Below are 24,483 nucleotides of genomic sequence, written 5' to 3'. Positions count from 1 at the left end.
GGCTGGTTTTGTTACTGAGGGCCTGTTGTGCAGCAGTGTTGCAATATCGGCCCCCAGTATCAAAAGCGGCAGCAGTGCTAAAGCAGGAGCAGTGCTGCTTCTCACTAGCAGTGCTGCTTCTTGCTAGCATCCCTTCACACCCCCTGCCAGAATTGCCAGGACTGGTTTGTGTTGCCAGTCCACCCACTTGTGCGCCTGTTGTAAGAGTGGCAAGCTGCAAAATAGTCTCAAACATAGGCTCACGTTGAGGATCTAGTGTTGACCTCTGGCCACACCCTTCTCTCTCTGCAGTGGTGGACCAGCAGCAATCTGCTACAGTACTTGCCCTTTCTTGACCCAGTTCTCTAGGTGACCAACACAAAGTACACTTCCCTCGCAGGATGGGGGACACATTGACTGTTCACCGTATGTAGGCACCCCATCAACAGGATCTCCACATCAACTACCTGGAGTTGCTGACCCTTCAGCTGGCACTTAAAGCATTCATCAGTCACATTCAACACAAAGTGGTTCTCATTCGCACGGATAACATGAACGCCATGCTCTAGCTACAGCAGCTGGGTGGAACTCATTGACCATGGTTGTCGGTGTAGCACAAGGCATTTGGCAGTGGCATACCAACACAGAGTCCATCTACTAGCGCAATACTTCCCAGGAGTGGACAACGACTTTGAAGACCTACTCAGCAGGATGCAACAAGTCCATGAGTGGGAACACCTCCTACAAGTCCCACTCCTGTACTACCATCGTTGCGGGTTTCCAGGCGCAGATCTCTTTGCCACTGCTGAAAATGCAAGTGGCAAATGACCAAACTTTGCCTCCAGATATCCACACCCGCAGTCCATAGGCAATGCACTATAGATGAACTGGTCAGGGATATTTGCCTACACTTTTCTGCCTCTCCTGTTTCTTCCATTTGTGGTTCAGAAGCTTTGGCAAACATCCCTCACTCATCCTGTGGCTCCCACATGGGACAGACAGCACTGGTTCACCACTCTCCTCGACTGGTCTCTAGTGCTCCACGAGAAGCTGTCCAACTTGCCAGACCTTCTTATGCATAGCCAGAGCGCAGTTAGGCACCCACACCTCAGTAAGCTCAATCTTGATATTTTTGGTTTCTGAAGTCCTAGAATTTGCCTACCTCAACCCACTTCCGGAGTTCATGACCATCCTTAAATAGTCCTTAGGTAGGACCAACATTCTTCCCTCTTTTTCTTCCACCTCTATCAAACCATCAAACTCCCTATGTTCTGTCCACATCCAAATTTAATGACGGAGAGGATCTTCACACACTAGATGGCAAAAGGCCCTCATGTATTTCATTGTCAGGACAAAACCCTTCTGTATAATACAGTGGGTCTTTGTTCCTTTCTTTAATCCACACAAGGGCCGCGCTGTCTCCAAACTGGAAAAAACCCATTGGTTGATCGAATGTGTACGGACCTGTTAAGCAAAAGCTTAAAGACCCCTGCCTGTCCTTCCCAGACCCCACTCCACCTGCCAAAAAAGGGCCTCTATGGGTTTTTAGGTAACATCCTGTAGCTGACATCTGCAAGGCAGCTACCTGGTCCACTCCACACACTTTCACAGAGCACTACTTAGTGGGTGTCCTAGCATGCCAACAAGTCAATGCTGGCCAGGCTGTACTCCGTATTGAAGGACTGGACTTTTAACAGTACCAGCGGTGCCAGGGAACAACACCTATAACCTTCATGGGATACCTGTTTCGGCGCACAAACTACAGAGACACGGGACACTTCCTTCGGCGTCAAAGATTCAAGGTTTATTTACTGCAGGGAACACAGAAGTCACAACAAGTACAACACGTGCAACTTGGGGAGACTGCTTCAAATTGGTTCTGTGGAGCGCTCCTTTTATACAGAATTTACTCATAGGACATCATGGTACACAAAAGTTTACAACCTGGTTCCCATAATTATCCCCCAGAGGGGTCGCTTTGGTCACTTTGGTACACATAAGGTCCGGAACATAAGTGCGGAAACATTTGGCGGTTCCCAACTGTAAAAACCCATCTTCCCAACATTAGTGAATTCCAATCGGCAGTAAAACAGATCGAAATAGGGACAAAGACAGGTGCAGAAGAAGATGGAGACAGTGGGGAGATCGAAAAGGGTGTAAAAGGGGAGGTATCGGGAAACACGAGATACAGGCATCAAAGGGACGTGCCTAATGAGATGCACGGCTGAGACAATAAACCGGCACGGCAGAAACGCCTCAAGCGGGGCCATCTGCCTTACAGTATCATCCCCCTCATCGTAAAAGATATTTACAAAGAACATGTGTCTTCCACAAATATCTTGAAAGTCCCAGGGTAACGAAGCGGACAGTGTCCGTTCGCTGGCTACTTGAGGGCAAGAGACAAAATGGATGCCGTATCTAAGATGGAACCCGTGGGTACAGATGAAAAACCCACATATCAAACGAACGGTTTAAGTTAGCACAGCGAAACTGCGCATACTTACTAAACTCGTCATTTGCGGTTCTTAGATACCAGACTCGACCATATTCGTGCGAGTCGAAAACATCACTTACAATTGTCACGGAACCTCAGACGCTCCTTTTGCCCTCATGTAGGCAAGCACTAGTCGGAATCATATTCGATATTCATCAGACCTTCGAGATGTTGCTGTAGCATAGCTCTGTCCAACCGAGACCCTTTGGTAACAGGTGGCTGTCTCATACACGTTGTAGCACAGAGGCCACATAAGGCAGGACCACACTGCACGCAAAGGCAACACGTGAACAGGAACGCTACAACGACTCCAATGATCATCAGAATCTTCCAACCCCAAGTCGACATCAGGCCCCAAAACCATCCAAGTAGCGTCCAATCCCCTACATCCACGTGTATGGATTCGGAGATCTTATGCAACTTCGAGATGGCTTGATAGACAGTCGGAGCGTTATCAGGAATGAAAATACAGCAGCTCGAATGGATCACCTTACATACCCCACCTCGATCTGCTAAGATCACGTCTAAAACCATACGGTTTTGTAACGTCATAAGTCTATCCGCCTGAAGTTCTGTGGTGATATTACCAAGGGCACTGGCAGTAATATTAGCTGTCGATTCTACCACTCGAGTCAACTGTCTCAGGTTCCTACTATTAACCATAGGTCCCCAAAATGGGAGGAAACCCTTGAAAAAGTCTCCTGCCTCTTGACCGGCAGTATCCTCTTCGCTAATTACGCCTCTCACAACTCTAGTTTTGTGATAATCTGCATCTACAGTAAACGTCGGAGGCAACAAGTTTGCGATAAAACATGAGCCCATGAAGTCAGAGGGCAACCATGCATACGCACGATCATGACAAATAAAGTATGTACCCTTGGCAGCCAAAAACACAGGGGACGAGACCATTGGCAAAATATAATTTTCAGTGCAAGCACTCTCTCCAAGTCGGGCTTTCGATCTACGGCCGCGACCTATTAAACAAAAATTGCCAATGTGGGGTACGACCCATATCGGAGGCGAGCTTTTAAGCTGTTTTTCACCAGTGAACACACTATATTCGCCTCTACTTAGGACCCTATAGGCTTGTACCTCTTCTTCAGGGATAAGCGAGGGATCATAGATATCGCTATCTAAATCCTCTATTGCTATAGACAAAGATTTTTGGTACGAGGTAGGACCAGAGTAGGGGGAACGTGGTTCTCGAATGGGGTGGAAACCCAGTGCGCTTCGAAACATTGTTTGGAATGCTCGAGCAGACCCTTGGGAGCTATACGGTAACACCAGATATGGAATTCCCTTATCCGTAGTATGCGGCATCAACCCACACACCCAACAATTAGTAGTGTTAACCACTAACTGATGCTGATGAAGGAGCTGAATAAAGGAATTGTTGCGGAATTCTGCACGTCTAGCCTGCTCGTGTTCAGGTAAAATGTGAAAAGAATGAGGAGAAACAGTGGAGGTGAGTTTAAGGTCAGGGGTAGGAGTAGGTATGGTAGAAGGCAAGAAGTAAGACATCGTGTAATATACTCCACCCGCCAAAAACGCAGAAACAGTCACAAACAGTACGAACATTTGGAACACAAAACATTTGGTACGACTGAGTTGCTGCAGCTTGAATCTTTGTGCTTGAGCTCTTTCCAAGTCCATCAGCTTCGAAAATGCCATTCCCTATGACCGTCCGCAACGTTTCTTGACGCACTTCGTTCTGTGTAGCAATAGTCAATTCCTAGGAGTTCCCAGGAACTGACGGTCTTTAACCTAGCGTCAAGACCTACTAACCAGGAGGAAGTACGCGCGCGGCCCTACGGCCTTCATTTCACAAATATATATATATGTGAAAACAATGTCTCTCAGCTGTGGAAACAAAAAGTGTAAGGAACGAAGCTCAATGAATATGTACAAAATAATTACAATAGTATGAGTGTTCAAACTGATCATGGAAAACAGGATAATGCACTTGTCAAGGGACAGAACGGGTTTTTTTTATTAGTCTTTAGTGCTGGATCGCAAAAAATATCGGGTTTTCCCAGGACGTGTCTGTTCGTTAAACAAAAGATTCGTCGAAGGGACAACGCCCTGTTGATCAGCTGAATGTTCTGGTCTTGAGTCTTCTGATGACAAGTGTTCAACAATGCCTTTTTGCTGCACTGAGGATTCTCCGACAGGTTGTGCGTCGCTGAAAGGTACAAACGTCGGCAATCCTTCGGTTTCAGTTGATGCAATGCCTTTCCTCACCCACGAGTCTGCTGGCAACGGGATGGGGACTTTCTTGGTATGGGTGGCATGCACCCAATTTTTCCGCCCCTCAAGACGAACTGCAGTTCTCGTGGCAAGGAGGACCTGATAGGGTCCAGTGAACCTGGGATCCAAATTGTTCTTGCGCGAAAAGTTTCGCGTTACCACCCAATCTCCGGGCTGGAGCGGGTGACCTGGACCCTCCGTCTGCGTCGGCAATGCTTCGTGAACCTGTTGGTGAATTAACCTCAGTTTAGCAGTCAAGTCATGAAGATAATCGATCAACATTGGATACTCAAGATCACAAAAGGCACCCGGTCTAGGGACCCCCCAAACATTGGCAGGACGACCGAACACTATTTCATAGGGGCTGAGCCCTACTCGGGAGTGTACAGTTGCCCTTGTTGACAGCAATGCTAAGGGTAAAGCGTCAGGCCATGAAAGACCTGTCGTAGCCTGAATCTTTGCTAGTTTTAGTTTAAGGGTGCCATTGTACCCTTCAACCAAACCAGCTGACTGAGGATGATTGGCACTATGGAATTTCTGATTAATTCCAAGGCCCTTGCACACACTCTTCATCACACTCCCCACAAACTCACTTCCGTTGTCTGACCACACAATTCTAGGCATTCCATACCGAGGAAAGTATTCCTTCAGTAGGATTTTCGCAGTGGATAAAGCAGTATTGTCTTTGAGAGGATAGGCCTCAATCCATCGGGAGAATGCGCAAACAACAACTAAAACGTATTTCAAGTTATTGCATCGCTCCATATGGATGAAGTCCAATTGGATCACCTCAAAGGGACATGAAGGGGGAGCAAAACTACCAGGAGGAGTTGGGGTTCCCTTACCAGGATTGTACAACATACATACCATACAATTCTTAACCAAGCGTTCAGCACATTTCGTAATACCATCATTCTTCCACACAGGAAACAGCAATTTACAGATACCTTTCGCGCTAATATGTGCTAACCCATGTGCCATAGTCACAACAGCCAGCACATACGCATCAGGCAACATCCATCTTTTCTGTTCCGACAAGTCAATCCAACAACCATTCGCATCCAACTTTCCCGTACTTTCTTTCCACTTCGTCTTTTCAGTCTCGGTGGCCTCATTCTGAATTGCTTTCACACTCTCGATAGTGTTTTCACACATACTTGATTCTGCAGGCCACCTAACCGAACTCGTCACATACATTCGAGTGCTAAGGTTCCAGGCAGTCTCCTTAGCAGTCTCATCCGCAAACGCATTACCACGACCAACATCATCCGTCACCTTACGATGCGCACTACATTTAACAATCGCCACTTGCTTAGGCAACGTAAGTGCATCCAAAAGATCATTTACAAGCTGGCCATGTTGAATCTTCGTACCATGTGACGTAAGGAATCCTCTCTCTCTCCACAGTCGTCCAAAACTATGTGCCACACCAAACGCATACTGGCTATCTGTAAACACATTCACCCGTTTATCTTTAGACAACACACACGCTCTCGTCAAAGCAATTAACTCAGCAGCCTGAGCCGAATTCTGACTTAACCTTGCATTTTCCACAATCGTTCTCAATGTAACTACAGCATACGCAGTTGTTACATCACCATTCGGCAACTTGAAACAAGAACCATCCACATATAGAGTACCATCGGGATCTGTCAATGGAGTATCTTTTAGGTCAATACGACCCTTAGTTTCCTCTTCAGTTTTGAGATAGCAGTCATGCACTGCTTCATCACTTGATTCTGTGTCGATCGGCAGCAATGTTGCTGGATTCAACACATTACATCGTTTTATCCGTATATGACTGGCCAGCAACGTCAACTCATAACCAGACAATCTTGCACTTGTTAGATGTTGAGTTTTCGTTCGGTTCAATAGAGTGTCGACTGCATGCGGAACCATTACCGTGAGCATATTATCCATGACTAGACCTGCGGACTGTCGAATGGACGCCGCAGCTGCCGCTGTTGCCCTTAAGCAACTTGGCAAGGCTCTTGCTACTGGGTCTAAAGTCGAAGAAAAGTAGGCACATGGGCGTTGCTTACCACCAAAAGGTTGTGTCAAAACACTCAACGCGCAACCATCCCTCTCGTGAACGTATAGTGTAAACGGCTTACTGTAGTCAGGAGTGCCCAACACAGGAGCCGAACACAACGCATCACGCAATTCAGAAAAACTTTTCTGACATTCTTCAGACCAAGGTACTGGGGATGAAACATCTTTGCATGTAAGGGCTATCAATGGTTTCGCCAACAATGAAAAATTTGGAATCCATTGTCTGCAGTAGGACGTAATACCTAAAAAGGCGCGAACATCTCTTTGGGTTTTTGGCACAGTCATTCGGGAAATCGCTGCAATTCTCTCTGGGGTCAACCTTCTCCCTTCTTTTGACAATAAGTGACCTAGATAGGTAACTTCTTGACAACAATACTGTAGCTTTGAAGGCGATACCTTGTGGTGTAAGTCATGTAGATAGTGCAATAATGATACTGTAGCCGTTTTGCAAATGGCCTCCGTATCAGCTGCCACTAAAAGATCGTCAACGTATTGAATCAAAGCTGCACCTTTAGGTAATACAAAGGCATCAAGCTGACCTTTAAGTGCTTGGCTGTAGATTGACGGACTCTCACAGTAGCCCTGTGGAGCGCGTTTTAGCCTAAAACTGCGACCTCCTAATGAAAATCCGAATAGGTCTCTGCTTTCCTCTGCAATCGGGATGCTAAAGAAAGCATTCTTTAGATCGATCACTGTGAACCAGGAGGCAGTTGCCGGAATCATTGTTAGTAAAGCCGTAATGTCAGGGACCACGGGAAATTGTGGAACCACTATTTTATTTACCTCTCTCAAATCTATAACGAAACGATACACAGGAGGTTTGGTTGGGTCAGTTCGTTTCAGAATTGGCAATACAGGGCTATTACATACATTTCCACGAGTTTCTTCAACAACACCCTTTCCAATGAGATCATAAACAATTGCTAACAGCGCTCGTTCGCCCTCAAGAGAAATACGATATTGAGGTAAACGCGGTAATCGCACATTTTGTTTCAATTGAATCACATAGGGTGGAATGTCTAACAGGCCCACGTCATTGGGACCTGTGGCCCATAAGGACGCAGGGAGGGAACTCAATTCCGGTGGGAATTTATCAACCGATAAATACATGGGAGAGATCACTCTCCGTCCTAATGTAAGCTCCACTCCTTCGGGGGAACAATACAATGTTGCATATAATCGTTTCAACAAATCCAGGCCCAAAAGATTTTCACCACAACCTGTAGATAGAATCAGTGGAGCGGTTAGCTCACGGGGTCCAATCATAAGAGGCAAAGGATTAGAGACTGGGTTACTAACAGGGGCGCCAGAGAATCCAACGGAAACGTTCATTAAGCCAGACAAAGGTGCGCCAGGGAGTTTTGAATGCATGATGGAGCTTTTCGTCGCACCAGTGTCTAACAGAAAAGGCTCAACTACACCTGATGTAGCCACTGCAACGTAAGGCCCACTCTGATCGACCGGAACTGACACTACTCCCTCTCTTTGTCGTTGGCTGTCCTAGTAATGGTCATTTACAACAGTTTCATGCTCTATGTAATAATCATCAACATTATACTGTGCAGATCGAACTGACCCCGCATTTCGCTGGTCAAAAATAGTTATTTACATCCGATTGATTTTGATGACGATCAATCTGATTGTGGAATGAACCACGATCTCTACCACGTGGTGCCTGTTGAGGACCACCACCACGATTTCCTCGTGCTGACACACCATTCAGACGGTCTCGTAAGGCTAGACAATCATATTTTAGGTGTCCCTCTTTCCTACAATATGCGCACTGATTATACCCAAGTGAAGATCTGGAATCAAAGTTGTCAGAGCGCGGCTGTGTCCTATCGAGCTGTGCTCGTGGTCGATACTGCTGTTGCGAATCATTTTGGTTTGATCGTGGAGGGTATGCTTGCTGCAACAAAACCTTCGTTTTGAGTTCTTTCGTTTTCTTTTCTACACGATCACTTTCTTCCTTTTCCCTATTCTCATAATACTGAGCCGTTGCTAGTATTTGCGCAGGGGTTGAAACTGCCCACGCACTTTCTGAATTCTTTAATTTGTTGCTTAGTTCAGGCAGCAAATTTGACACGAATTTGTCTACGAATAACCGCTGGCCTCCCTCAGCGCCCATGTCCTGGCCGCTGTGGTCGACAAACGCTTCCTCAAACCTTGTAAAGAAATCTGAGACACTCTCGTCTTTCTTTTGCTTACAAGCTGATAACTTATCCCAGTTCACCTTCATCGCTGGCATGAGAGTTTTCATGAGCGTAATGATTTTCTGAGGCAAATCCAAAATCAGCTGTTCAGGCTTGGCCCCACCGACTTGTAATGCATCAGCTGCTAGCAGTGCAGCCCAATCACCCCCTAATTCAACTGCGTGATTGGCTTGACGAATTTTAGCCCAAACTGGTTGCGGTACCACATTGCCAAACAACATGTCGATGTCGGCAATATTCATAATAGTAGCTTCCACCAGTTGTGATAACTCCTTATAATAACCAGCCGGATTCTTACGCGGATCGGGTAAGGATTGCTTCACTTGCAAAACTTCTGATCGTTTCCATGGAAGATGTATCCACACCCTTCGAAAATGCGGTAGCACCACAGGGTTTGCATTAGGATCACCAGGCACCCACAGTGGCGGAACCTCTCTCATGGGATACTGACCAGGAACCGCTTTCCAGTTCTCAGTGGTATCATCTAATGATACCCGAGAATGTGCTGTGGGTCTGAATGCTAATAAGCGTTCCACGGCACGTCGTACATCGTCTCCTATAATCATACCGTTCGAAAAGTGACTTTGAAGTTCAATTATGTCCGACGGTACATTATCTATTTCATCATTGCACCATTCTTCTTTCAAAAAGTTACACATCTCCTCAAATACAAATCTCTGCGTAGGCTCATTAAACTGAGAAAACGTATCAAAGACTACACGTGGAGTGTAATTAGCAGGATGTCTTATCCACCTATGTGCCATTGTTACTAACGTCTCTTTCTCCCTACCACTAGGGATCTGACTCCGTCTCTGAGGAGTTTCAGATGAATCAGACGAAAATAACGGACCAGAAAGAGGTGAATAAAGAGTAGCAACAGAGTTAGGAACACGCTTACGAACAGAAGGGGAAAGAAAAACAGGGGCAACAACACTGGAGGTGAAGGAAGGCATAGTAGGAACGGACAAGATAGTTGGAGTAGCAGAAACAACAGTCTGCGAAGGTACAGGTACAGGAGCAGTAGGAACAAGAACAGGTGGTGAAACAAACGTAGGGTTAACAGCGGGCTGACCCGCAGCCGCTGGAGCAACAAGAGGTACAACAGGAGGTACTACAGGAGCAACTACAGGAGCAGTAGCACCCTGTACATAAGGAGGTGGGGATTTCATCAAATATGACAGCAAGCAATCCTCCTCAAATCTTCTTCTTTCTTTTCTAATTTATTCGGTAAAACTGGGTAACATTTATCTATTTTCATGTGATGCAATCTAGTAGCGATTTCCATGTCTTTTTCTTCTTTGTCTTGTCTACATTCTTTTATAGCTTGCATTACAGGAACGAACTCTTGTTTTTGATTCTTTTTAAGTTGTTTGATTTCTTTCTGCTTGGCCTCTTTACGCCATATCCGAAAGGAATCAAACATAGCTGGCCTAGCTTTCTTTAAAAATAGTTTAGCCTCAAGATTATCTAAAATCGAAAGTTCAAAAGTTCCATGTGGTGGCCATCTAAGATCACCGTCTTTCTTTGTATAGCGGACCCAGTAATCATTATATATTATAGGACCCACCCCATGTCGACTATAAAGATCATGTATCGGAGTTCCAACTGGAGGTATCGGACACGAGTCCTCCAACCGGGAATCCATTGCGCAACATTTGAAAATACGAAACAAACCACTATGGCTAGGCATCGTGCACACTAACCTAGTATCAAACTTCAAGGATTACCGAAGCAATAAAACCTCGTGTAAGTCAAAACCCTCGGTTTTTGGCAATTGCAACTGTCAAATAATACTAAGGACCAATACTAAGAACCACAAATGCAATGGAACCATGCAATACAACAAAGCCTTTAGGCTATTACAAGGCTCGGAGAGCTAACCACAAAGCCTGAGGAGGCTATTACAAAGCTCAGTGAGCTATTACCACAAAGCCTTAAAGGCTAACAACAAAGCTTTCAAAAGCTAGAACAACCACTAAGTACTGGGAGCGACCCACAAATACTTAACTCAGAACTTCAATGGCGTCACCAGGAAGGCCCGTCTATCGTCTCGCTTGTACATAAGGTCTACGCCGGGCGTCGAAGACAGGTCGACAGTCAGGGCATCGGTCCGTCGTAGCCGTCAGGAGGCGGGAATCTTCGCAGGGAAAAACTTCGGGCCACTTATTTCGACAACAGGATCGATGAAGCGGGGTGCACCTTCCCTCGGAGATTTCACACGAAGTTCCTCACGATCATCAGGCTTTGGACCGGTACCGCTGAAGTCGCCCCACGTTGGGCGCCAACTGAAGGACTGGACTTTTAACAGTACCAGCGGTGCCAGGGAACAACACCTATAACCTTCATGGGATACCTGTTTCGGCGCACAAACTACAGAGACACGGGACACTTCCTTCGGCGTCAAAGATTCAAGGTTTATTTACTGCAGGGAACACAGAAGTCACAACAAGTACAACACGTGCAACTTGGGGAGACTGCTTCAAATTGGTTCTGTGGAGCGCTCCTTTTATACAGAATTTACTCATAGGACATCATGGTACACAAAAGTTTACAACCTGGTTCCCATAATTATCCCCCAGAGGGGTCGCTTTGGTCACTTTGGTACACATAAGGTCCGGAACATAAGTGCGGAAACATTTGGCGGTTCCCAACTGTAAAAACCCATCTTCCCAACATTAGTGAATTCCAATCGGCAGTAAAACAGATCGAAATAGGGACAAAGACAGGTGCAGAAGAAGATGGAGACAGTGGGGAGATCGAAAAGGGTGTAAAAGGGGAGGTATCGGGAAACACGAGATACAGGCATCAAAGGGACGTGCCTAATGAGATGCACGGCTGAGACAATAAACCGGCACGGCAGAAACGCCTCAAGCGGGGCCATCTGCCTTACAGTATCATCCCCCTCATCGTAAAAGATATTTAGAAAGAACATGTGTCTTCCACAAATATCTTGAAAGTCCCAGGGTAACGGAGCGGACAGTGTCCGTTCGCTGGCTACTTGAGGGCAAGAGACAAAATGGATGCCGTATCTAAGATGGAACCCGTGGGTACAGATGAAAAACCCACATATCAAACGAACGGTTTAAGTTAGCACAGCGAAACTGCGCATACTTACTAAACTCGTCATTTGCGGTTCTTAGATACCAGACTCGACCATATTCGTGCGAGTCGAAAACATCACTTACAATTGTCACGGAACCTCAGAATACTTTTCCAATCTTCTTTCGCATCCACCACTTAGCGGACAGCTGCTTTACAGTCAATGCATAGCATGTGTATGTACAGCTATAAATGCCACAAACGGAAACTTTTATTACCCTGTAAGTGTTTGTTCATGGCATGTAATGTTGTAGATTCACATGTGCCTACCCTTCTACCCAGAAGCCTCAAGTTGGTGCATGTGTTTCTTCATTCTTTGCATGGTCAGTTTCTTCTGTGCCTCTGTGCTCCATTTTTATCCTTACCCACCGTGCTAGAAAAACAATCTAACAATGAAGCTGATGCCCATATCATTACCAGTAATAGGTGGAGTCTATAACTTGTGGCTCAAAGTCTTCTTTGAAGAAAAACAAGTTCCACATGTCCGAGCCCAACACTAGATGGCAGGAGTATGCACAGCATGTTATCTACAGTACTACATGCCACAAATTGATGCTTACAGTGTAAGTAACATTTTCCTTTCCTCGCATACAGTGAAGAGATTATCATGCAGTGCACAACAATGCTTACCCATTGACTGATGCTGTTCTTTGGCAAAGGATTCCATATCTGTTTTAGGTCCTACGAAAGTAATTCAAATGACATGTTTTTAGAATTTCGTTGGATGAAATTGTCACACCAGGTCCTTATGCAAGTTAATGTTACATTTACGCAGCAAAGCAATTGTTAAATTATCTTAATTCCTGTGCTTCATTGGACAATGAAAATCCTTATGTGGATATGATTAGATATCAGGAGTTAGTCGATTTGTATCACTTTAGCCCTTTTTTTTCCATTTCTCAGTCAACTGTTCAATGCGAAATATTTAGTAGTGGGAATGCTGCTAGATTCTTCAGCTAACAGTCCTAGGGCATTTCAAAAACGTTTTACCTATTTCAATCTTGATAGATCTGACCCTTCAGCTTATTATTATTTGCAGATTTGTGAGCGATGAAAAAAGGTTTTCAGACTCAGACATTTATTCTCCAGACTTCCTTGAATCGGGTTATACATATTACCAGGAGACTACTAAAAACAAGCATTGGTAATGCATCGGTTTCACCAATGTGCTGAAATAAGGAGTTGTTTTTATCAATCATCGTTCGGGAGAAAGAAAAAGCTCCCTGAAAAATAACATGGAAGTAGAGAGGCTGTAGCACAGCTGCCAGAGCTGCTGACTCAATATCTGGGGATCCCAGTTCGAGTCTCGGTGGCACAACATCCTCTGATTCCATGCAAATCACCTAATCTCTTGGGTGATAAATTGTTATATAAATATGCTACAAGAGTAAAAAGCTATTGAACATCAAAAAAGAATGCCCCAACCCTTGTGTCTTATTACAGAAGAATCTATCAAATGGAGACCAAGTATAAGTTCATGAAACCTGGTACGGTACTTTTATTTATACCAATTATTCTTGTTTTTTTTAATTCTTATTTTTTGAAGAAATGTTTCTTTTTTAGCAAAAAAAGGGGGAACACACTTGAACATTTATACAATATTTACAATTCTGACAACAAGACATTGAATCAAAACAATATCACACTAACACAAGACAATATATACATAATATACACTTTCATCATTGTTTTGGAAATAAATCAATAACTTGAAAAAACAAAGCGATGTGAAATCAAGAGTAAGAACAAAAATACGGCGTTTTTCACTTAATCATTCAATGATATAACTTGCTCTTGAGATGTGGCACAGAAGAATTTAAAAAAACAAGAATAATTGGTATAAATAAAAGTACCGTACCAGGTTTCATGAAGTTATACTTGGTCTCCATTTGATAGATTCTTCTGTAATAAGACACGAGGGTTGGGGCATTCTTTTTTGATGTTCAATAATTCATATGGTCCTGCCCCTCCCTCAGCCCTATCCAGGACCTAACTCCTTTGCTTCTACAGCAAGAGTAAAAAGCAGCAACATTTTATGGAAAAATAGTTTAATCAAAGCGGATGTTAACAGTATTTCGGCTGCAGGAATCTGATAAGAGAAACAGACGAGGAACAAGCATTGGTAAATGCAGGAAAGTATGCTAAAGTCAATAGAAATGGAGGAAAAGTAAGTAGCATGCACAGGAACCAATGAGAAGACAGGAAAGAGAAGAGGCTGGATGCAAGTCCCTTTTAAGTTTATATTAAAAACAATAGATTTCTCAAGCACAGTGCAAGCGCTGTGCAGGCGAAACCTTAAAAGTACTTCTGGGGAGCAGAGCCTTGGCAAATCAAAGTATCGTCTATCTTTTTTCGTGCATATTTTTATTCTAGAGCCTTCATATTTCTCAATTAAAATGTTCGACAGACCACGTCTATGGGTTTCGTTTGCTTCACAAATTTAGAGATTCCTTTAATTCGTAAAGTTATTTCTGCACATTTTCAATCTTGAAGTGTAAAATAAATATAGCTAATTATGATGTGAATGACATGGTTCAAAATATTACTTTTGATATTACACTGTATGTCTAGAATGGAACAGTGTTGTGATTTAGATGACAATGTTTGCATGCATAGGTTCTTGTCATCGCATCAGATCAATTAGCAAACAGACCGGATCAGATTTGGAAATAGAGAGCGCATGGGTGTCTGGGATTTCTTAAATCAGTTTACATCGTGGCTTAAATAAATGACAACACCCAAATCTGCTGAGTTAGATGTCAGGATAATATCAACTAGAAAAGACTGCGATTACCCGCAAGGCCAGTTCCTCCACAAATTGTCCCCAGTGCTTGGAAAACTAGATAACAATTTATTTGCCTAAGATTTCTGGTCCTTGCATTGCAAGAATTCAGGATTTGTTAGTGGAATGTTGTGATTTTTATTAAATCATGGCAGTTTTGTGGGTGTAGGAAAGAATATCTAGAGCATTTCTTGAGTATTTGCCCAATGTCTTTGGGAGAAGGAAAGTGCTGGCTTACACCAAGGCTCATGGAGACTAGGATTAGATCTTGTGTGGAAGCTATGTGATTAATTGAGAACAGTGATAAACAACCATTGTCGTGGAAACCTGTTAGCTTTGTAAGATTAGAATTAGCTTGGGTTAAGCATAAGGAAAATGATACAGAGATCCGTGACAATTTACAGCTCTGAAGAGACGCATCAATTTATTTTTAATGTTAGACATTGTAAGGCTTTTATTATATTGCTAAATACATCTTTTAATTGTACTTGGTGAAAAAAATGTTTTATTGGCAACATTGCTGGGTATTGGATTATAATAATGATTTTTGTTATCTAACAAGTTTATCTGATTCTGATATGGATAGAACCATGAAATATGAGTTGAAGTCCTTGCACCACAGGGCTTTGAGAAGAACTTGGATTTTTAAACATCAGAGGCAAATTCATCAATTCTCATCATTGTCTTGTTTAAATAATTTAAATGTTCAAAAGATACTAGTACATTAATAATCAGTTACATTGTTTTTAATCACATGAAAATATTTACACAAACATTTTGTGGTTGCTTTTTAAACAATTAAAAGTTCAGTAACAGCTTATGCATTATTTTATAGATCCTTTGCTTAAATATGTAAATTAGCCTTGGCATTTGTGTTACAAAAATGTTTATCAAGTTAAAAACTCTATCTCCTACTAGGAATCTGAGGAAATTAAATCTAATGAACTAGATGCAAAACTGCGTGTTACAACAGGAGAACTGGAAAAACAAATTCAGGAGAAATCCAATCATTTAGAGGTGACTGTGATTTTTGTTTTACTCCAGAATTATCATTCGCTTAAGCAATGTACAGCAAACAATGTTGCAAAATGTATTTTGTACTGTTACATTTGCATTGTTAAGTGTATTGCAGAGCAGGCTGTTTTTTTAGATTTTTTTTAGATGAACCCAATGCCCATGAATCTCTGCAACAGAACATAAAGGAAGGAGTTTTTTTTTTTTACCTTTCAACAATCTGTCTGGTGAATACTCTAACAGCAGTTTTATTGCTTCTTGAATCAGGTGGCAGACTGAAACCAGAAAGTTAAAATAGCTCTCCTATGCCGACAGGTTGTGTCTAGTCTCTGACTTTGATTCGGGAATCACTCTACATATGACATCACGAATCAAAATAAAGCGCTACCTTGGCGTTCTGATGTCAATCTCCCATCTTTATTTCCAGGCCCTCAATGGTGGTCATTGACATAAGCTGCAATGTACCAGAACTAATTTGAGGCTTTATTAAAAGTTGCATGACCACTCCTCAGAATTACAAAGATGGAGGATGGCAGTCAGAAATCTGCAGGTAGGTCTGCAGGTAGATATAGTATGTAACAGAAAAAATAATTACTGAGGTAAGTAACTTGTTCCTCTTATGGATACTGTTGGAAACCGGCTATTTCGGGTAGGCTAAGGCTGACGCCAAAGCCAGGCCGAAACCACCATTCCAGTCAGGGCAAGGAAGTCACACGCCAAGATAACCCCTGCTCACCCTCTAGGTAGCATGGCGCGAGCAGTCTAGGCTAAACTCGGAGGCGATGTGTAAAGCATTTGCGCCAGCGCACGACAGCAACAACATACTAGGTACACCACAAAAGAGACTCCACACAAGGTTATATTAAAATAACTTTTGTATTGTCAAAACATATCAGATAGACATCACACATGTACATTGTGCCAACTGGCACGGCAATATTCAGAAGGGATTATTTACAAGACAGGGCCACATGGGCCACTGTCTGAATCAACACTTTGCAGATATAGAAATACTTGTCAGAAATTAGAATAAAAGTATATAAACTTCACTGTAACACAAAGTAACAGTTATAGATCACATCCAGTAACTACTGGGAACAGGTAAGTACCACCTACGCAACCCTAAACTCCTTGGGAGACTGTCACGCAGGGGACCAGGACCTCACTAGGACCACCTGTACTAAAAGAACAACCACCTAAGTATCACACAGCATTTAGGGGTCTAAGAAAGAACACATTACCCATGATGTATGAAACACATTCAGAGGAGTAGTAAAGGAAAACCACCTAATGTATAAACCTACACATTCAGCGGTGTTAAGAATAAAGCACATGATGCAATAGAATTACATTCAGAGGTACCAGAATAATACAGTAGCGCAATAGTCACATGATGTCTAAAAACATTCAGAGGTGTAAGATCAAGGTGCGTAATCATACTAAATGCATTACATTTCCTAGCACCACATCACAATGCGCAAAACTCACATTAGGCAAATACTATCACATGAGCCACTACCTGTGGCAGTCCCTAGGCCAACTGGCCTTGTTGGGGCTCAGACGCCCTGAGTCTCAGTGTCAGGGTGCGCTGCCATGCAGCGCCAGTCTCAAAGTATAAAAAGCCTAAACGTGGCAGGTGCCCACAAAGTGCTGGGCACCTGGAGAACAACAAACTTGCGCCAGGGCCCTCACTGGCCCTTAGGCGCCAACTGCGCCACTGCTGGGGCCACACAGGCTCTGGGCATATCACACATGCCCCAGACGTTGGAGCCACAAAGGCTCTAAAGCACCATGCCAACCGTTGGAGCCACACAGGCTCTTAAAACAATGATGCCCCCAGGAGCCTCACCGGACTCTAGCCCTCACACTCGGGGGCAGGAGGGGACGAGCACCGACAATATGCCCCGAAGTCCCCCCCTCTCGAATATGGCCCTCTCTGGAGCCAAACGGGCTCTACACACCGTTGGGGCGGCCCGATGCCATCCGGGGCCGCCCTGAAGCAGTGCCTCTAAACCGGCACCAACGCGAAGCAATGCGGGCCCTCAAGAGCCCCTCGCGGGCTCTGTGCTCACGGTGGGGCGACCCACTGCCATTCGGGGCCGCCCTTCCTTGGTGCCTCTACCGGCACCACGAGAACCCATCTGCTCCCTCACGGAGCAGTAGCATCACGGAGCCCCCCCAGCCCTCTTGACTCACCGGGCTGTTCTCGGCGGGGGCTCCTCTTCGCCCGGTCTCCCTCCCTGGGACCGGGTCTCTTCACCGGCAGCGGGCGGGGCTCTCCTTCGTTCGCGGTGGGGCAGGCACCGCCAATGTGCCTCGCGCCCCCGCCGCAAGTCTCCGCCTGCCGCTCCTCCTTCACTCGGGGCTCCCCCTGCACACGGGAGCCCCAGAAGCCGACCACACGCCTCTTCAGAGGCCGCCGGGTTCCCTCAGATCACGGGAGCCCGGCCGACCCGCCGGCATGCTTCTCCATCGACTTGCCCATCTCCCCCAGGTCACGACCGATGGGCCAATCCCATCGCGGCTCCTTCGGCAAGCCCCCAGTGACGCGTAGCTTCCTCGGCCAATCGGAGCGCGGCTACTGCCGAGGGACGGCCAATCAGGTCGCGGCCCCTTCGTGGCTTCGTCCACGGCCGTGCACAGGCAGACGGCGGCTCCTGGACCCCTTTAGGCCCCCGGGCAGCGGCAATCACGGCGTGGGCAGCCGAAGTTAAATAAAACTAAGAATAAGCGAGGTGGGAACTCGCCAGGCGGGCAAAGCGCTCCTCAGCGCTATCATCAAAATAAAGCGCTCTTCCAGGGCTGCCAGCACCAAAGCGCTTCCAAGGCGCTAGAACACAAAGTCCCAAAGTCCTTCCAGCAATGCAGCTCCACCATGCTGCACAAAGGTCCCAGAGAGTCTCAGCGGGCTAAGCAAAGTCCCCCCATCAGCCCAGGCGAGGCAGGGGGTCCCCCAGGAGTCCAGGAAGGTCCATCAGGTGCCCAGGGCTGGGCAGAACCCAGGGATTCCCCCCAAGCCCAAGCAGCAGCAGCCCCTGGCAGATTCAAGTGTAAAACAAGAACCCTTTGGAAGGAGACACCGTCCCTTCTTATACACAGAAATGCCTTTGAAGTACTTTGAAGCTTTCGTGCAAGGGGCCCTGAGTACTGGAATGTTTCTGGTTTACGTCTCCCTGACAGCTTCAGGGCCAGAGGTGACAGTGGGCCGCCAGGATGGAGAGCCAGCAGGGTGGGCGGCAGGCACAGCCCGGCACCACCAGACGCTCTTTCCTCCCATCCCTGACAGCAGAGGGGCCTTTCATCTGCGGCTGACTCAGACCCCCTCCTCCGGGGCCCTGCAGACCCTGCAGACCCTGTCCTACTCAAACCAGACAGTCCATCTACCAACAGGCCCAGGCATGCCTGGGCCAGGCCCATCAGCCAATCACGTGCTAGCAGACTCACTACACAATTATGCCAACTTCTAAAAGTGGCGCTTCTGGACTAGATACAGCCATGCCGCATACACTATTCTGCAGCATTCATTCTCACGAGTTCATACATATCAAACTCGCCCCTGCACTCCCCATGCATCAGGAATCTACCATGGGCATACATATTCCCCATTCATTCCTATGGGAGGGCAGGTCACTCACCATCCATACACAGAAAGCACACGCACTTTACACTGTACCACAGTGAAAAAGTGCGCAGAGGCCTACAATCACCAATCCAGGTTCCAAAAACAGGCTGGGAAAAAGCAAAAAGTCACGGGGTAAACCTGCCCAAAGGACCGGGTCCAACAGATACTTATAAAGTTCAATCGTTTTCCTCATGAACCAATAGAAAAGCAGTACCTCCAAGGTGGTGGGTCTGAGGAGGTAAACAAAAAAGCCCTACAGGGCAGATCTAGAAAATGGTGATCTCTGTCTTTTCCAGATTTGAAACACAATGCCTGTTCACCAAAACCCATGTTACAGCCTGGCAGGTATCCAGAACGGGAATACCCCTGCTAACAGTCAAAGAAGTAGCCTTAGCTATAGTGAAATGGGCCTTGATGCCCTCTGTTGACTCCTCCTTAGAGTAGCAGATGTCAATGCATCATGCTCTCTAGCATGAAATGATTTGCTTCTGAGTTGCCTTACCTGTCTTGGAACCAACATTGACAAGGAAAAGCTGATCCTCGGTTCAGTACTTGCTTGTCCAACCAATGAAGAAACTGAGGACCTGTGAGTATCCTGGCTGTCCATTCTTCTTGTCTTTGGTGTTATGAGGTTGCAGATAGAAAGCTGGCATAGTGATGCAACAATTGATATGAAACAGGATATTTTACTTTGGCAAGAAGGGACAGTTTGTCTAGGAAAGATTAGGTAACAAACAAATCCTTCAGCTCACTAATTTCCTAAGCTGAGATGTTAGCCATCAAGGAGACAGCAAAGTGAGCAGCCAGAAAAGACAACTGTGCATGAACTCGAAGGCCAACATCCTCAGGGAGGTGAGCACTAGGTTAATGGACACACAGGCATTATTGTATGCCGACGTCACACAGCTAGTAATATCTATCGCTGTAAATGTGTAGTTGATCCGAACCAGATTCTGTGAGTGCCCAAGTTCAATGGCATTCTGGATGAAACCAAGTTGTCTGAAATGTAATGGGGACAAGGCCAAGATCCTTCTGTTTGTAAGGGCTAACAGCATTTGGAGGGATGATGAATGGTGGCCATCCGAGCTTGGTACTGCTCCAACACTGAAAAGGGAATCAAGAAATCTGGGCATTCTGATACATAACTCGATAACTTGCTCAGTACAAATCCATAGAGCTAAACAGTCTGTGGTTCCTGCTGCAGAACCTTACGGATGCTTAGAAAAATCTTTAATTGGAGCCCCCTTCATTGCAGGAAGATAAACACACAGTCCTTAATCACCAGCCTTCTGGATTATGACAATGCCCTGTATGTAGGCATCAATGACCCTTTGCTATCGTGTCTCCAAATAATCAAAAATACTGCAGCAAGACGTATACGTCGTTTACCCCAAGAACATTATTTATTCCATTTCTGAGATCGCTGCATTGGTTGCCTATTTGGAAGTGGATAACTTTTAAGTTCCTGTGACATGTTCATAGAGATCTATGCACAGCTGCTTCTGGAGACTGGAATCCCACCTTGGGTGGAATGCATCTACCAGGACTCCTGCAGCTGAAACGATACATAATTGCAAACAGTATATGTTTCTCATGAGTAGCAAAGACATCCATTGAAGTGCAGCTTTAGATGATGCAGATGGACTAACACACCTCCACTTAAGACACCAATTATGTTCGCACTGACTCCATTTGTCAGCCAACCAAGTGGTTCATGACCAGCAGTACATTGTCATCTGAGTTCTAGACCACAGCTTCAGTACCTCCAGGCGTGTTGGATACAATCATGCTTGTTGGTGTACCACATCCCAGTGTTTTGTCTATCAGCACAGTAACTGACTGACCACAAAGTAAGAAGGAACTGCCTTGAGGGCCATGCAGATTGCATGAAGCAGCAAGCCTCTGATGTCTGATGTTTAGATATCATTTCCCCAAACAAAGTAGAACGCATCCGAAACCACTGTGACCACCACTGAGCCCACTGCTCTTTAGGGACAGGAGGGATTTCCCACATGTAATGTGGTCAGTCACCAGTCACTTGCAGGTTGTTGCCCGCTTCTGTGGAAATTTGAATGTTGTCTATCAGGCCCAATGAAAACAGAGGCACTACTAGAATGCCCACTGTCCCAAAAGGCACAAGACTCACAAGGCTGTAAGAAGAGCTCCCTTTTGAAACATTTGAATTATATCCTGAGTGTCTCGAGCCTGCTTGGATGGAGGGAAAGCCTTGAGGAAGACAGTGTCCCAGATGAGCAGTATACACTGGGAGGGTTGGAGATGCGATTTGTGAAGGTTAATTGAAAACCCCAGATCTAGGAGCAGTGAAATCATTGTCTGTAACTGGCCCAACAGAGCTGTAGCCTCCAGCAGTCAGTCATCGAGTTATGTGGATACATTGTTGTACAACCTATCAAGATGCTCTGCAGCTATCAGCATCACCTCAGGTTTTAAAAAAAATGTTTATATAATTTTTAAATATATTTAAGAATTTTCAGAGTAAAACAAGGCAGCATTGTCATCGTGAACCTGCATTCTGTGCATTATTATTGGTACATGTCGGCATGTGTTTTACAATTAACAGTAGAAATTCATATATATGAATGAATAAATGAGTGGGATTTGTAGAGCGCATGGCAAATCCATGGAGTGTCCCGTCGCTAACAGGCATAGCCCAGGTATGCAACCCCACAGCAGATAACTTACTCACCCCCCCAGCCCCCTCCTCAACCAAGACAAAAACAGGTTTTAAGTCTTTTCAGAAAGTGACCTCAGAAGAGATTCAGCGCAATGATCGAGGAAGCCCATTCCAGGAAATAAAAGGCTTTGCCGCCCCTTAGAACACGCTTAAAGCGAGGGATAGCCAAATGTGGAGCAGAAGCAGAGCACAACGCTCTGAAGGGAATATACGAAATGAATCTCTCCGCCAAGTAACGAGGGCTGGAAAGGAACACTGCCTTGTGAACCATCGCTAAGGCTTTGAAAAAAATCAGCTCTTTAACTGGCAGCCAATGCTTGGCCTTGAGTGCAGCTGCCATCGAAGAGTGTCTAGGAAGACAAAGAAGTAACATGGCTACCTTTGTTTGGACGCCTGCACCACCTGAGCTTCCGCAGCTCCTAAATACAAGACATCCGCTTAATCCAGACGCGAAATTGGCTCACTACTCTTCTCACCTCCAAAGGCAGGAGGGTGAGACATTTCTTGATAGTTCTGAGCAGCACGAAGCATTGGCTTACCACTACAGAGATTTGAGCCCTCATAGAGAGGGTAGTATGCAACTTCACCCGTACATTTTAACCACTAGCGAGGGAGGTGGCGGGGCTGGCAACGCATGGGGCAAAGGTATTCCCACCAGCTGGACACATAGCGATACTTTCAGTCTTTTCTGTGTTGCATTTAAGTTGGCTGCTCTCCATCCAGTCACAGATGGTCATTGAAAGGAGGTGCGATAGAGGCAGACAGAGCCTCGAAGGCAAAAACCAGCTGATTGTCATTGGCGTATGAAGTGACTGTGCTTCCAAACGGCTCGACAACAGAAGCCAAGGGGTCTATGAAGGCGTTACGGGTTGGACTAAGTGAAAAGCCTTGTGGACACCTTGATGAACTGCCTTGACCTCTGAGAGAAAGGAGCGATCCAAACTGATTGGCATTTGGCGGTCAGGAATGACTTGCACCAATCCCACACAGAACCTCTCACACCCAGAACAGAGAGATGGTGCTGGACTATAGCTTGTTGGACGGTGTCGAAGGCAGCAGAGGAATCAAGGAGGATTGACTCGGATGTAATCATTTATCTTACAGGGCGGAAAAAGAGAAAGCCTAGTTGCAAAAAATGCTAGGGTCCTGTGCAGGCTTCTTAAGCAGAGGGACCACTTGGCAAGTTTGCAGGGATTTTGTCCACACCCCCTAAAGAAAAAGAGAGATTGAAAATGGAGTTAATCACAGGGTTGATAATGTTTACAGCCTCCGCAAGCAGCATTGGTAGGCAGGCTTCAAAGAGCCACCCAGATATACATTTCAGGATAGCATCCCTGGACTGTTCCAAGGATATGTGCCCGAACTGAATAAACTTATAGCAGTGCTGGTCCAGATCAGAATGACAGACAAAAGGGGGAGACACCACCACGGCAGGCAAGGTTTTCTGAATGTCAAAAAGTTTTGTTTCGAAGTATGTTGCCTGCCCATTGCAGAGCTCTTGAGGAGCAACAACAGCTCTTCAACAGTATTGTGGAGAAATGAAGGACTTCACATTCTGCAAAGTAGAACTGGAGCTCTTCAGAATTTAATTTTTCAGTAAAAAAACGCGTCTGGGCCTGTTTGATTGAAACATAATCTCTGAGAGTCGATTTATAGATGGCTTTACTATCCGAAGAGTAGTTCTTGCACCAGATGCGCTCAAGCTTCTTACAGGCTTTATGTTCCACAGTCAAGTACGAGGAGAATCACGGGCAGATCTGCCTCTTCTCTTCTTCCGCTCCTGCAAAGGAGCTAACAAATCTGCTGCCCCGGTGGCTTGGCGCGCAGCAAGATGGCAGCACAGTAGAGCTGCTCTGCCGGCCACCGCAATAAATCCTGCAATATCCTGCCCTTAAAGTGTCCGCTGATACATCCTCAGGTGGGACTGTGCCGAGGGTGTTCTCCTCCGGTATCCACGAAATTGTGGGAGGCGACGCGGAGCCACTGCATGAAATATCGACTCCGGTAACTCCGGCCGCTGGGTAAACTACATCCCGTGGCAGTGTACAATGGGGCCGGGAGCCCCCCGACAACGTCGCTTGCTGGCATCGGCAGAGCTGCAGCGTGAAGCTCGGACCCTGTCGGGGTCTGGGACCGAGCGGGCCTCGAGTTTGAAGATGCGTCGGAAGGCAGTGGCGGCCGGGCTGCTCTGACACGCGAGCGGTCGGCTTGACAAACTGCTGAAAGGCCGCGAGCGGGCCGCAGAGGCCGATGTCGGAGGATCTGGCCCAGGGGGAATACCGTGAT

At 45.7% G+C, this 24,483-nt stretch overlaps 1 protein-coding gene across 4 annotated transcripts in view; it reads left to right on the top strand.

The window, feature by feature from the left end:
* The window catches only part of CCDC186 (coiled-coil domain containing 186), a 603,510-nt gene that overhangs the window by 232,732 nt on the left and 346,295 nt on the right, over positions 1-24,483 (top strand). For all 4 annotated transcript variants that reach the window (XM_078643863.1, XM_078643862.1, XM_078643865.1 and 1 more), the window contains exon 8: positions 15,785-15,883. In XM_078643863.1, the coding sequence (XP_078499989.1) occupies positions 15,785-15,883 (99 nt within the window). The remainder of the gene's footprint in view (positions 1-15,784; positions 15,884-24,483) is intronic.

Source organism: Lissotriton helveticus, chromosome 5_1 (genome assembly GCF_964261635.1).
Source record: "Lissotriton helveticus chromosome 5_1, aLisHel1.1, whole genome shotgun sequence".
NCBI lineage: Eukaryota > Metazoa > Chordata > Amphibia > Caudata > Salamandridae > Lissotriton > Lissotriton helveticus.
Note: the sequence above shows the minus strand (reverse complement) of the source record. Positions and strands in the feature narration are given on the sequence as shown.